At 65.2% G+C, this 13,549-nt stretch overlaps 1 protein-coding gene across 1 annotated transcript; it reads left to right on the forward strand.

Annotated features, from left to right (window-relative positions):
- Nucleotides 1-476: 476 nt before the first annotated feature.
- LOC123384674 lies at nucleotides 477-7,797 on the forward strand. The gene is made up of 9 exons (XM_045055066.1): nucleotides 477-503; nucleotides 1,089-1,140; nucleotides 1,713-1,727; nucleotides 1,851-2,192; nucleotides 2,465-2,597; nucleotides 4,585-4,673; nucleotides 4,830-5,034; nucleotides 6,344-6,443; nucleotides 6,907-7,797. The coding sequence occupies exons 1-9, from the start codon at nucleotides 477-479 to the stop codon at nucleotides 6,940-6,942; spliced, it is 999 nt and encodes a 332-aa protein (XP_044911001.1). The 3' UTR covers nucleotides 6,943-7,797.
- The last annotated feature ends 5,752 nt before the right edge of the window (nucleotides 7,798-13,549 follow it).

The following is a 13,549-nucleotide window of genomic DNA, read 5'->3' on the forward strand; positions in this document are numbered from 1 at the left end:
TGGCACCAGCGAGCAGCTCACACGGGTGCCGGGGCCACCGAGCACTGCCACCAGTTTTGGCGATGTGGCCCAGGGGCGCCTGGCTCCTGTGGCCCGCGCCCGGCCTCCACCGGGCCTGATCAATACCAATTTACTGTCAAACGCAGGGGCCGCCTTCCCGTTAATGAATTTCCCGGTGCTCACCAGCTTCTAATGAACCCGTTAAAGAGGGTTTAAGTAAACTTAGCAAGTGGCGAGCTAAGCACTTTGGAACACTTAATTGTATCGATATTGTTGTCACTGCATCTCAGAATGTCCCTGTGATAGAAGCAGCCCCTCGTCCCCATCGCCTGCCTTCTACGGCTGCCCCGAAGCCAGGAGTCAGAACCGCAGAGTCTGACAGAGAGCAGTGTGACCTCTGGGTCAGGTCCCCGCCACAGGAAGGGGCACTAACCACCCCCCCCCCGCCAGCCTGCGCCCAGGGGCGTCAGGCGTCCATGAGGGGGGGTCTTGCCATCGCCAGGGTGAGTGAGGCCCGCGGATGGGGCAGTGGCACGCTGAAGCTGTCAGGTGCCTGCAGGGGGAGAGAGCCAGGGGCAGGCAGGCTCACTGGGGGCAGGAGCCAGGCTGGGAACAGACAGAGGAGCTGGGCCCAGGGTCCTGGTGTGGCCGGACGAGGCCCCGGGCCTGAACACACTTCAATTCTATCAGCGAGACAAGGCCTGGGGCGCCCCCGCGTGCCCCTGCCCACCGGGCAGCCCACCTGTCCTGTGCAGACGGGCCCAGAGAGGGTCGTCCGGACGCTGCCGTCCCCAGGGCCGGGCTGTGTCTCAGCAGAGCCTGCAGCATGCAGAGGCAAGTAAGCAATTTCTCCAGTCCCTGGGCTGTGGTGGCTGCACCGGGGACAGCCAGGCTGGAGTTTTCCGTGGGGCTGTGTGATCTGGGCTCCAAGAGGCCCCCCCACCGACAGGAGAGAGCCACCCTACAGAAAGACACTGAGGAGCGACGTCCCGTCGTCCCATCTTCGTGTTGCTGCTCTCGTCTATCACCTTCACGCAGCCCGCATGAGAAGGGCGGCCGGGGCACCCCCACTCCCCCCTGCGTCCCAGAATGTGCCCTCGAGACCCTCGCACGAGAAATTTCCCTGCCAGCCTCTGACAGGTGAGGCCTCAGAGGCACTGCTCAGGCCGGGGACCCTCCCTCACCGCCCTCCCCATGCCAGGCCTTCACACAGGCTGCATCTGGGACACAGAGGAAAGTGGGGGGCTCCAAAGGGCAGGAGGGGTTAGACTAGGTCTGGCCAGAGTCCCGCGAGCTTCCGCCCTGCTCCAACACGAACCCCGGCCACTTTTCAAACAGTTTCCCATCCTGTGAGGACAGTGAGCGGTAGCCACCTCCAAGGGACCCCACGGTGGGGGGAGCAGCGGGCTGGCACCCTGCCTGGCCTCGCCTAGCACTCCTCAGCCGCGATTCCACCCCCCCCGCCCCGCCCCCAGCCGCGTGGAGGTCATGATCCCTCGCAGAGACCCCTGGCTGCTCCCCACCCCCGCCCCATCCCCCACCCAGCCCCCAGTCTCTGCCACATACGCTCCCCGCGGGGCGCACCTAGCATAGGGCCCCTCCACCCCCCCCCCACCATGGGGGCCGTGAAAACTACAGAAGTCTAGTGTCCCAGCCTGGGGCGGCCACACCGCCGGCCTGGGACCCCCTGCCCCAGCATCTCCACCATTAAGGCTGCAAGTTCCAAGGTAAGTTTAACCACACTCCCAGCGCCAAGCTTTGTGCCTCGGGGCAGGTTCATCGCGCCCTCCCCACCCCCACCCCCGGCCTCCCCCCTGGCCCCCCCCCGGACCCCCCCACCCCGGCACCAGGACCCCCGTCCACCCCGGGCATCTGGAGGCAGCTGCTTCCTTGCAAAATGCCCGCATGTCAAAGTTCGTGCATCCCGGTTGGACGCGCCCTCCCGGCCTGCTGGCTGCTGGCTCTGCAGTTTTCCAAATGCGGACGGAGCCGCGAGCCAGGAGAAAACTCCAAAGCGCCCCCGCTGGAACCACGCGGCCCGCCGCCCCGGCTCCCACCCACCGGCAGGCACACCCCCACCGCGGCGGCCGGCAAGTTTGTGGGGCCGTCCGGGCCGGCTGAGCAGGACTCACCGCGGAGCCCCTCCAGCCGGGCTGGCGACAGCGGCAGCGGGCGCAGGGTCGCGGCTCCCGGTACGATGCGCCCGCGTGGCTCCCAGGGAGATGCTGCAGCCGTGGCGGCACCATCCACCTTCTCCCGGAGCCAATCGCGAATGCAGGGGTGGGGGAGGCCAGAGCTCCCGATGCGTCCGCACTTGGGGGGCGGGGGGGGCAGGCACAGGGAAAGAAGACACCACGCACCCCCCTCCGCACCGGCCCTTCCCCCAGCCCTCCCGCAGCCGCGCAGACTTAGCTGGAAGGGAGATCTTGAGAGGAGAGAGGGAGAGAGAGAGGGAGGGAGGGAGGGACCGGAGGCGCAGGACTGGCGGGCGATGCAGAGTTACGGAGGAGCCACCTCGAGCCCCTGCACCTTGAGCCCTCCCCGCGCTGGGCTGTGTCTGCAGAGGCTCCCGCACCCCCAGCCGGGGTCAGCGCCAGGTAGAGGTCAGGGCGGAACAAAAGGGGACGGTCCCGTGGGTGTGCAGGCTCACACATGCACACAGCCCTCCGCCGAGCCTCCCGCAGGCGGGGGAGGGGAGGGGATGGGAGGAGAGGGCTGACCCGAGGGGCCGGAGCGGGCATGGGGGCCCCCCTCGGGTCAGGAGCCCGCCTCACCTTTGCAGTCCTTATATACCCGGCCAAGCATCCCAAACACGCGGCCCCGGCCAAGTGGCCCCCTCGGGCTGTGCTCCCTGACCATATTTAGTCAAGCAGGGGAAAAAATAGCCTGTCAGCTGGGCCTCGGCTGGCCGGCCACCGGGAACAGGGTGGGAGCACCAGCGCCATTGACGGCCGGTCCTGGGCCCCGAGCTGCCGTCCTCGGCCCCCTCCGGCCCCTCCCCACGGGCCTCCCACCGGCTGTCCCTGCCCTGCCGTCCCCCCCTGCTATTTTTAGCCCAGCCCAGGACAGAGGGGCCCTCTTGCAGCAGGAGCAGTGGCCTCCCGGGCCACACAGCCCGTTCCGGGGGTGCCCGGGGGAGACCCAGGCGGGGAGGCCGGCCGCCTCCGCCCCGCTCTTGGCCTCCGGGGACGGGGCCCCACCCAGGCCACCCAGGGTCTCACTTGGTGCCCTTCTGGCCAGAATTGGGGGCCAGGTCAGGTGATGACAGAGCCACCGGGGTTTCCGGAGGCTCCCAAGCCAGCTCTGAGTAATGAGGACCACAGGTCACCTTGGACAGAAAGCCAGGCCACCCAGCTCACCGCCGGGTACCCCAGGCCCGCAACCGGGGGGCACGCGCTACTGGGAGATCCTCGTGCACACCCTGGCTACGCTCAGAGCACCCCCGTCCTGGGTCCGTGCCACAATGATGTAATGGGCATGTGCTGGGCACGGCCTGCAGGGGCCTGTCCCCACGGGGCCCGGCCGCGGAGGCCAACTGTCCCCCCCAGCCGTGTGAGCCGCGTGGGCCTCCTTGTCTCCCCAGGGCCCCCAGGACGCAGGACGGACCCACTTCCCTGAAGGTGGGGGGCAGGGCCCACACGGGGAGCAGAGGGCTGCTGGCTTCACTGTCTGTGGAGTCCTGGCCACTAGAGTGCAGGCAGCAAGATGTTCTATTGTCCCAGAAAAGCCATGTCACAGACCTCCCTGCCTCCTGTGCCTTGAAGGCCTGGCCCAGCTGCGGGCGTGGGGAAGGGGTGTCCACACTTCTCGGGGCAGACTCCCATAGGCCCAGAGCTGCAGGGTCCCAGCCTGGGGGCAGGGTGCCACGGGGAGGGTCTGCGAGGACCCCCACATAGGGACAGGGGCGGGCAGGGAGGGACATGCTGGCAAGCAGTGGCCACGCAGGCCCAGGAGATTGGGCAACGGCACGGGGTGGGGGGTGTCAGGCAGCGGTGGGGGGGGGGTGGTGTGTGGAACTCCCAGAAGCTCTGAGCGTCTGGGAGCCCCCACGTGCAGACGTCAGTGGGGGGCAGTCAGGCCCTGCTCGCAGGCCTGCAACCCCAGTTGAGGGGGTCTGGGTTCGTTCACCCAGGGGAGGTGGGGACCCTGAGAGGTTTCAAGCTTTGGTCGAAGTGCTTTTCTGAAACCAGCCGTTTGGCCCCCCGACAGTGAGGGGGTGTCTGCAGTGCCCCTGCACATGCCCCTGTCCCCTCGGTGGGCAGGGGTGGGGACAGGAGGGCGTCATAGAGCTTGGCCAAGGAGGTCAAGGCAGCCAGGGCCCTAGGTGGGCGAGGGAGGGTGGCGAAAGTGACAGCAAAGAGTCCAAGGCGATGGGGGCGGGGGAGAGTGCGTGGAAGGGACCCCACCATAAATCACCCAGATAGTCACCCTCCCGATGGCAGCCCGGCACGCACAGACAAGGGCTGTCTCTCCCTGGAAGAAAGGCTGGTTGGGTGGCCAGTGCCCAGGGGTCCCCAAGGTCTCAAGGACAAAGCCAGATGACAGGGCACTCTATTCATTTATCCACAACACCGGCATTTCCAGGTATTCCGGAAGCTTCTGTGTGGATTACGTGTGGATCTTCAAAGCATCACTAAGAGGCGGGCCTCCTGTCATCCCCACTTGGCGAGAAGATAGGAGCAGGTCAGAGGGAGCAGACTCGCCCGAGGTCCCAGGGCGGGGGCGGCGCTGGGCAGTGGCCCCCCGCTGTCCTCCAGAGCCCCTTGCCCGGAGGGTCAAGACAGACCCGGTGCCCTCTGCGTCGGATGCTGATGGAACCCCCACCCCAGGGAGACCGCCACATGTTGGAGACACGTGGAAGGTGGCAGGTGTTGCCTCTTGGTGCGTGCGGATGAACCCAGCAGCGGCCAGCAAGCCCCACAGCCCGCCTCCCTCCTTCGTTCATCAACGAGAGCCCAGGGGCCTGCCCGGCACCCGCCGGGGCCACGGAGGCCGGGCCACGCGCCATCTGGGGGAACGTTCCAGCACAGGCAGGTGCACTGCCCTCACCAAACGGGGCCACCTGGCGCTTGTGGCTGCTGAGGTCTCGAAACGGGGCTCGTGCAACCGACCCCAACCTTGGATTTGATTTGATTTAATTAATTTTGGTTTCAGTAGCCACATCCGAGCAGCTGTGCTGGGCACGGGCGGCAGGGGTGTGGAGTCAAATAAGCCTGGTCACGATGCTGCGTGCTGAGGGGCTCTGGGAGGGAGGGTTTGGGGGAGGGATGGGTGGGGCCTGGGTGGCCATGTGGGCGAGAGGTCAGGGAGGCTCCTGTGGAGGCTGAACAGGGGCCCAGAGGGGCGCCCAAGCCTGGCCTGCCCGGGACAGCAAGGGTGGGCAGGTGGGCCGATGGTGGCGCTGCTCTGGCGCAGGGGTGAGGGTGGGGCTGGCTGGGTCGTCAGGAGCCCCAGGCCACCACGGCTGCCACTTGGACCCATGGGGCCACGTGCAGTGGGGAGAGGCACCGAGGTTCTGGCCGGCTCTGGAAGAGCCTGCCCTCCAGCTCTGTCGCGGCGTGGAGGGTGGTCAGGCAACTGGACCCCAGGAGGACGGGGCGATCTCCCGGGAGCGAGAAGGGGGGTGTCGCAGAGGGGAGGCGAGAGTGGGCGCGGGGCTCAGCCCCTACGGGAGGACCTGGAAAATGGCCTGTCCCCGCCGGAGCAGGAGGCCCTGAGCGGGCGCGAGGAAGGACCCCCCTGCGCAGAGGCTGCTGCAGACCCCAGAGGAGGTCCCCAGGGGCCCGCCTGGGGGTGAGAAGTCCCGGGGGAGGGGCCTCTGGCATCCGGGCGGGTGGAAGCCGTGCGGTTTCTGGGCCGCGGGGCCTCTAGCCCGTCGAGCTGAGTGGAGGGCGGAGGGGCCACTGGAGACGAGCCGTTTCCTGGAAGCTCGGACGACAGTAATGGAGCCGGGAGCGCCCCCGGGAGCAGTGGCTTCTGACTGAGAGCTTTTCCTGGAGCGCCATCCCTGGGGGCGCGGGCCGGGGTGGGGGGGCGGCCCTGGTGTGCAGCCCGCCCTGGGGAGACAGAGGGGTGCGGCGACCCTAAGGCCCCGCCAGGTGGCCCCGTGAGGTGCGGGAGGGCGCCACGGCGGGGGGGGGGGCGGAGAGGCCACTCCCTGACTCCCCGAGACTCAGCTTCCCCATGGGTCAAGTGGGGCCACGGCCCGTGGGCGTGATGAGGCCGAGCCCCTGCACGAAGCCTCAGTGGGGCGGGGGGCAGGGTCAGTGCTGCGGTGTTAGTTCAAGAAAAGCCCCCCAGACAGGACTGTTCTATCCCTCACCTTCCCGTCTTCTGCACTCAGAGGATCTACTGAAGGAATGAATGAGTGGACGAGTGAACGAGGGAATGACTCCACCGACAGGTCCTGGATACATCTGCGACTAGACTGGGGCAGTGAGGAGGCACGTGGGGGCCCGTGGGGAGGCACGTGGGGGGTGGGGAGGCAGGTGGGGGTCGGTGGGGAGGCAGGTGGGGGTCGGTGGGGAGGCAGGTGGGGGTCGGTGGGGAGGCAGGTGGGGGTCGGTGGGGAGGCAGGTGGGGGCCGGTGGGGAGGCACGTGGGGGTCGGTGGGGAGGCACGTGGGGGGGGTGGGGAGGCATGGCTAGAACCATGTTACTGTGTGTTCATTTTGGGGTTAGAGGTGAGGCTGGGGTGTCTGGAGGGGGTAGGGGCAAGGCAGGGCCAGTGCCCTGGGAGGATCAGGCCACAGTCAGATGTGGGGCTCCCCTGACCCCTGCCTGGGTGCCTCTTGTCCCCAGCTATGTCCCTCTGAGGAGACTTGGCTTTTGGTCATTTTGTCCACAAATCTTTAAGTAAAATGAAACGAAACCCAGGTTTTATTTTACAATTTGGTTGTACTTTCAGACCGCGGCCAACACGCCCTGCCACGGCCTCTGTTAAGGTAAGCGGAGCTCCCCCAACAAAAGCGACGGGCGGAGGACTGGACGTGCGGATGGCCAGCAAGCCCACGAAGAGATGCTCAGTGTCATCGGCGAAAAGCAAGTCAAAGCCACGGCGAGACACCACCTCTCACCCGCCGGGACGGCTGCAAAACCAACAAAAGCCGAAAGCCAGAAAATAACAAGGGTCGGCGAAGACGAGGCGAGACCGGACGTGGAGACGTTGCAGGTGAGAACATAGGACAGTAACAGCGGCCACCGCGGAGCGAGGTCTGTGGCTCCTGCAACCTGCGACCCCCCCCCCCCCCGCCCCCCGGGCTCTGCCGGAAGAAAGAAGGCAGGGACTGAGATGCACCCCACCCCCACCGCGTCCCCGAGCGCAGGAGCCCAAACCACCCGACTGCCGTCTGTCTGTCCGTCTGTCGTGTGCTGGTTGGTAAATCCGACCACAGAAAGGACCGCGACACGGGGGAGGTGAGAAAACGAGACGCCTCGGCTGCGAAGTGTCCAGAACAGACAGCACAGGGAGGGCTGGGGGCGGGGATGCCCCGCAGACTGGCCGCTTAATGGATGCCGGCCTCCTCTAGAGGGTGAGAACGTTCTGGAACGAGGAGGGGAGGCTGCCCAGCACTGTGAGTGTGCTAACTGCCGCTTGGCTATTCACCCTAAAGTGTCTGGGGTTTTGTCTCGTGATTTTCACCTCAATAAAAAAACAACAAAGGTAAGTGGAGGCCAGGGTCAGCCGCACCCTGTGTCCCCACGGTCCCCCAGCATCTGGAGTCGGGGTTGCCCCACGCTGGGCACTTCGGCTCTCCCAGCGCCCCTCCCGTGAGGGAATAAATGTGTGTTGTGTTAACGCGTGCGGCCCTGTGTCACAGCACTGCCTGTGCCCCTCGGTCCGGGAGACCCTCCTAGCTGGACGGGGAGGGGGCCAGCACGGAGGACGAGCGAGCCAGGGGCAGTCGAGGGGTACCGTGACCCCAGAGATGCCCACATGTTGCTCTGGGAGAGCAGGACCGCCTGCTGTGGGTCAGGAAGACCACTGGGCTGGGGAGGGGTGATCGGTCAGCACTGCTCACAAGCAGGGGGAGCCTGGGAAGGGCTCATCCGGCTCTTGAGGGAGGCGAGGTACCCAGAGCCTGCCCGGCTTCCAGCAGCTTCCTGTGCCCTGGGCCAGCGTGGGCGCTGCACGAAGCCAGCATGGCCGTCGGAGACCGTGGTCCCCGGACTGGGCCTGGCCTTGGTGCTCCAACACACACGCACACGTGCACACAGACACACGCACACGCACGCACGTGTGCACACAGCAAAACAAATGTGCATACATCGCCATAATGGCAGCGGGAAACCCTCCCTGACAGCTCGTAAAGAAGTTATATTTCATTGCCATGATGTCAGCAGAGAGCAATTTGTTTCCAGAGACGTCGCATCCAGAATGGTGACAGCTTTACCATCATAGAGGCGTGGTGCGTGGTGCGTGGTTCGTGGTTCGTGGTTCGCGGTTCGCTTCAGGGGGCCTGGCCCATGCGGTGCACCGGGGGCCTCGGGAGAGGGCTCGCGCCGGGTGGCCTGGGACCTGCCCCGTGATGCGGCCCCACCAACACCGAGCTCCAGGGCAGGAGGAGGACAGCCCCAAGGGGTGAGGCGGGGCAGGAGGGGAGCTGCGGGGTCCGGGCCGGTGCCCTCCCCGGGGGCTCTGAGGCTGAGATCCTGTTGGATCAACACTCTGACTTCTCCCCCCTCACTGTCTCCTCTGGCCCCTCAGGCTGTCATTGGGGGTGACAAGGGCTGTGCCGGCCTTGAAGCCTGTCCGTTCTTCAGGACTCCCATGGACCCCTCTCAGAAGGGAAGGAAGCTTAGCTGGCACGGGGCCCTCTGAGCCTGCCCCCTGCAACCCTTGACCTTCCCCACAGATGCACCCAGAAGGCCCCGGGGAAGTATTTTCTGGATCAAGAAACAGATTCCTATTTCTAGGGAGAAGGAGGCTCCTGACCACAAAGACCTGGAGACTGGGCAGGAGACAGGGTGAGGGGATGGCCCAGGGGCCATTTCTTTCTTCTTTTTTTAACGTTTATTTATTTTTGTATGAGAGACAGAGAGAGAGTAAGCGATCGAGGGAGGGGCAGAGAGAGAGGGAGACACGGAATCCGAAGCAGCTCCAGGCTCCAAGCTGTCGGCACAGAGCCTGATGTGGGGCTCAAACCCACGAACTGTGAGATCGTGACCTGAGCCGAAGTCGGACACTTAACCGACTGGCTGCATTTTACAAAACCTTAAACGTGAAAACTCAGCTACAGCAGGGATGCAGCCCTAGGAACGAGCTTTCAAACAGGAGCACATCTCCACCGACAGACATCGTCACCCAGCAGAACTGGGGGACTGCCTGAAACCCCCCAGGGTGGGCCCGCCACCTGCTTGTACACATTTCTCCCCTTCTGCAGGCTCCACCCCATCGTGGTCATTACTTGGTGGTCCCAGACCCTCTTCAGACACCTCTGAGGCCGTGGGAGACCCGGCGGGGGCCTGACCTGCTCTCCCTGGAGCTTGGGGACGTTGGGGATGGCCAGAGCAGGATGGACATCACCTTGGTGGCCAGGGGGCTGCGGCAGGTGGGGGCCGGCTCGGCTGGCTGCGGGCCCCTTGGGCTGGGAAGAAGCCCGGATGACCCATCACCCGGTGGCAACTGCGAGCAGGGGGACACGATGCCCAGCTCCACAGGCTGCCCGCACATCCACGAGCCTTACTCTGCCCGGCACCTGGGAAGAGGGCCCAGCTCTTAGGGACGCGGAGAATAGACAGGAAGCCCTTGGTCTGGCTGTTCTGTGGCCTGGAAACCTTCTCGCCACACCTCACACCTTCCTCTTCTTCTGAGCTGGGCAGAGGCCCCCCCCCCCCACTCTCTGCACAAAAGGAGACCCGGCTTAGCCCTCAGAAGTTCTCCAGATGCATCGACAGAATCGCCTGCAGGAGAAACGTCTGGGACCACTTAGCTCCGAACGCCCTCACTATCGGAAAGGAGGCCGCGACCCCGTCCAGGAGACCAGCCTCGCTTTCCTGTGCACAGACTCCTGGGAAGCGGTGCGGGACACGCATTTGGCAAAGCAGACTCCCCGGGTCCGATGTCCGGCTGCTCCCTGCCGTCCCAGCCCTTCCCACCCCACTCTGGTGGTGCCTGAGGGGCACCTGTTCCCTGCCCCTCTCCCCTCGCTGGGACTCAGCTGAGGAGGTGGAGGAGACCTCAGAGGACTGCTCCTCTCCAAGGCGGGCCCCGGGCGCCCCTGGGGTGCACGGTTCCAGCTGCCCTGCCGGATGTCCGAGGGCCACCGGGATCCCGGCTCCTGGTCACACAGGATCCCGCAGGCAGGCACCTGGGCTCCCAGAGCAGGCGCAGTAGAGGACACGGAGGGCAGGGTCCTAAGAACGTCCCCAGAGCCCCTGACTGCCTTTGACCATCAGCACCAGGCTGCCACCTGCTTGGCTGAGGTCTCCTGGGGGTCTCCTCCTTGTGTCCGCGCTGGGAGCACGGCCAGGAGCCCCGGGATGAAGGGCGAGGCTTATCTCTCTCACACGCTGTCGCCAGAAGCCGAGGGGTGTTGATCCAACAGGATCTCAGCCACAATTAGCCTGTTCCCTCATTCTTGCCCTATAAATATCCATTCTGAGATTGTCATAAAGGTGCTTTAAAAAAAAAAAAAAAGGGCCAAACCCGTTTGGAGCAAGGAATCAGCTGCCAAGTGAGTCCCACCGCAGAGACCGTGGAGATGCTACCCCAGACGGCTTTTCTCAAGGGCCAATGTGGGTGCTCTCTGGGGTTCTGTTTAATTTGGGGTGGGGGTTCCGGTCCCCTGCATGTAGCATTTATAAATGTCACTGTGTGCTCCGGAAATGCTGTGCATGGAGACAGTGTCCCTGCAGGGGGTGGCCGGGCCCCACAGCCACGGGAAAGGTGTGCCAGCCACCCACGGGCCACAGCCCCACCTCCGGGCCTGCGTCAGACACAGGGGGCTCGTGGCCACACCCCTGCCCCAGGACCCACGTCACGCACACGGGGGTCGGGAAATCGGGGTGCCATCACAGGGCCAGGCGGCCGGGCTCCCCCAGAAGTCCTCCAGGCGGGGCCCCCGTGGCGCCTGTGGCCAGTGTATGTCCCCTTCCTCATGGAGCCCTTTGAGCCTCAGAGGTTGCTCCGTCCACAAGGAGCCCATCCCCGGAAGCCAAGGGTAGTTTCCTTCTCTTTCGTTATCCCTGACTTTTTCAGGAGCGTTAGAGTGGCCTGCCCACTCACACAGGGGCCACGGGGCCAAAGGGGTCCTGGCCCAGCCCCAGGACCCCCAGCCACTCACAAATCTCCATCTCACCCAGAACCCCATCGATCCACCTCAGTCCCTACCTCAGATGATGGCGGCGGTGGCGGTGGTGGCGGTGACGGTGTGTCGGGCTTTTGCTTGCCTGCTGAGAGGCTGCCCCTGCCTTGCCCCCCAGGTCCAGCTCCTGCCTCTGCCTCTCATTAACATGAGTTGGGTGGGCACCTCCCGGCCCGGCAGGCAGGTCTTGTTAGGAAGTGAGGACCCCGCTGACCTTCACGATCGGACCCTACATTCCCCCGGGGGTAGGTATCCCAGTGCCTGGCCTAGGGCAACCCCTCCTGCTGCCCGTGCTCAGGGCTCCCCTGGCTGGGTCCCCAGAACAGAACCTACCGAACGTGCACCTGCACGCACCAGCCTGAGCACACCCCGACAGCTGCCTCTTGCCCGGGCTGCCACAAATGGAATCCACCCCTCCTTCCCCTGGAGCACCCCCGCTTGCCTCCGCCCCCGGTTTCTAAGCAGCCAGAAATGGAAGCCCCAAGCCTGGGGGTGGCCACACCCTGGAATGTCTGGAGGACGTTTTGCCTTCTTGACAACACAGATTTTCCTGATCCCGGGTTTGCGGACACCGAGAACTAGCCTGCCTGAAGGGAGCTGTCCCGTTTAACAAATGGATCTCGGCTCCGTCCTGATGGATGCCTTTGCCTGATCGTAAAACTCCGGAGGAAGTCAAACTCGGGTTCTCAAAACCTTGGAGATATTCCTTGAATTTATTATGTGACCTGATAAATTATTGAACCTGAGTCCTCAAGTAGCTTTAACAGGCACAGCAGGCCGGAGACACTGAATGTCCCCTGGATGTGGGGGACCCGCCAGCTACACTTTAAGGTTCCCAGCAGAAAACTCTTCTGGGAACTCGGGCTGAGTATCCGAGCATCCCAGGGAAGCCCTTCTGGGGTCAGAGGGCAGCAAAGCCCGAGAGGTCCCCTAGGGCGGCCTCTGGGACCCTTCCATCTGCATCAGCGAAGGTCGTGGCGTTTCCCCGGCCAGCCCTCCCTCCTGGGGAACGAGGGCTCAGAGTCCTCAACTTCCTTTGCACACACGCCTGTTGGTGGCAGAATCCCGTCCCCCTGGAGTACACACCTTGTCATCCTGTCCCCTTGAGCAGAGGCAGGGCCCGCAGGGAAACCACTTCTGAGGTTAGGGCACTGATCAGGCCACTGCAAGTTCATCAATGAGAGCAACCTGCTGGGTGGGCCTGGCCTAATCAGGCAAAGCCTTTAAAAGGAACAGCGTCGGAAAGACGCCATCCTGATGGTCTCAGAGCAGGAAGCCAATGGCAAGGTAGTGACCTACCTTTGGGGGCCACGTGGCAAGGGCCTACAGGTGGCCCCTGGCCCACAGCCGGACAACAAGGGCCTCAGTCCTACACGCACAAGGAACTGAACGCTGCTGACGCCCTGAACGAGCCGGGAAGAGGCCCCGAGCCTCAGAAAGAAGCCAGCCCCAGCCGGCGAGGTCGGGCAGAGGAGCCGGCCACGCCGCGCAGGGCTCCTGCCCCACAAAAACTGCGACATAATAAACGGATGGCACTTTAAGCCGCTGGGCGTGTGGTGGTTCGTTACACGGCATCGAAGACGGAGGCCAAGTGAACCCCAAACTGTAAAATGTGGGCGCGTGCCGCTCACGCCACAGGGGCCAGCACCTCTGCCCGACCCGGGGCAGCCGGTGCCCCTCCTCCGCCCTCCCACCCCGGGCGGCGGCCGCGTCCCCCTCCGGGGGTCTCCCGGCCCGGTGCTCAGAAACCCCGCGACGGACATGCTCCCGGCTTTCTCACCCAGACGGCGGGTAACGCACGTCCGGCTCCTCGCTCCGCGCTCTGGGCGGCAGCGCGATCCCGCCCCGGGGACGGTGAAGCCGGGGGTCGCGACTGCCGCTGCCGGTTCCATCCGAGGGCGGGCGCCGGGACCCCCGCCCCCTCCCCGCCTCTGTGCCCACCGGCCTCACAACCCCTTCCTGGAAGCCTGTGCAGCTCGTCGCCCCCCCCCCCCCCCGCCGCCTCTCGGCTCAACAGGGACACTCGTCCTCACGAGACCCCTCCCCCGGGAAGTGACCCCGCCTGGATGTGAGGAGGCGACATTGGCAACCAGCTGACTGGTGCCGGGGTGACCGCCTGACGGTCGGAGGAGCCGGCGGAGCCCCCCGGGGGTGGGCAGCCTCAGCCCAGGAGCGGGGCCGCGTGGGAGGGGGGACTGCACCCACCGTCCGGGACTGACCCCAGCCTCCCTCCTGGGCCCCTGC

The sequence above is a fragment of the Felis catus genome, chromosome A3, assembly GCF_018350175.1.
Source record: "Felis catus isolate Fca126 chromosome A3, F.catus_Fca126_mat1.0, whole genome shotgun sequence".
Lineage (NCBI taxonomy): Eukaryota > Metazoa > Chordata > Mammalia > Carnivora > Felidae > Felis > Felis catus.

Coding starts and splice junctions, on each gene's coding strand:
- LOC123384674 (XM_045055066.1), top strand. CDS start 477: ATGAGGGGGGGTCTTGCCATCGCCAGG. Junction 2,193..2,464: donor GCGCAGGGTCGCGGCTCCCG/GTACGATGCGCC, acceptor GGAGGGAGGGAG/GGACCGGAGGCGCAGGACTG. Junction 6,444..6,906: donor TAGACTGGGGCAGTGAGGAG/GCACGTGGGGGC, acceptor TTGTACTTTCAG/ACCGCGGCCAACACGCCCTG.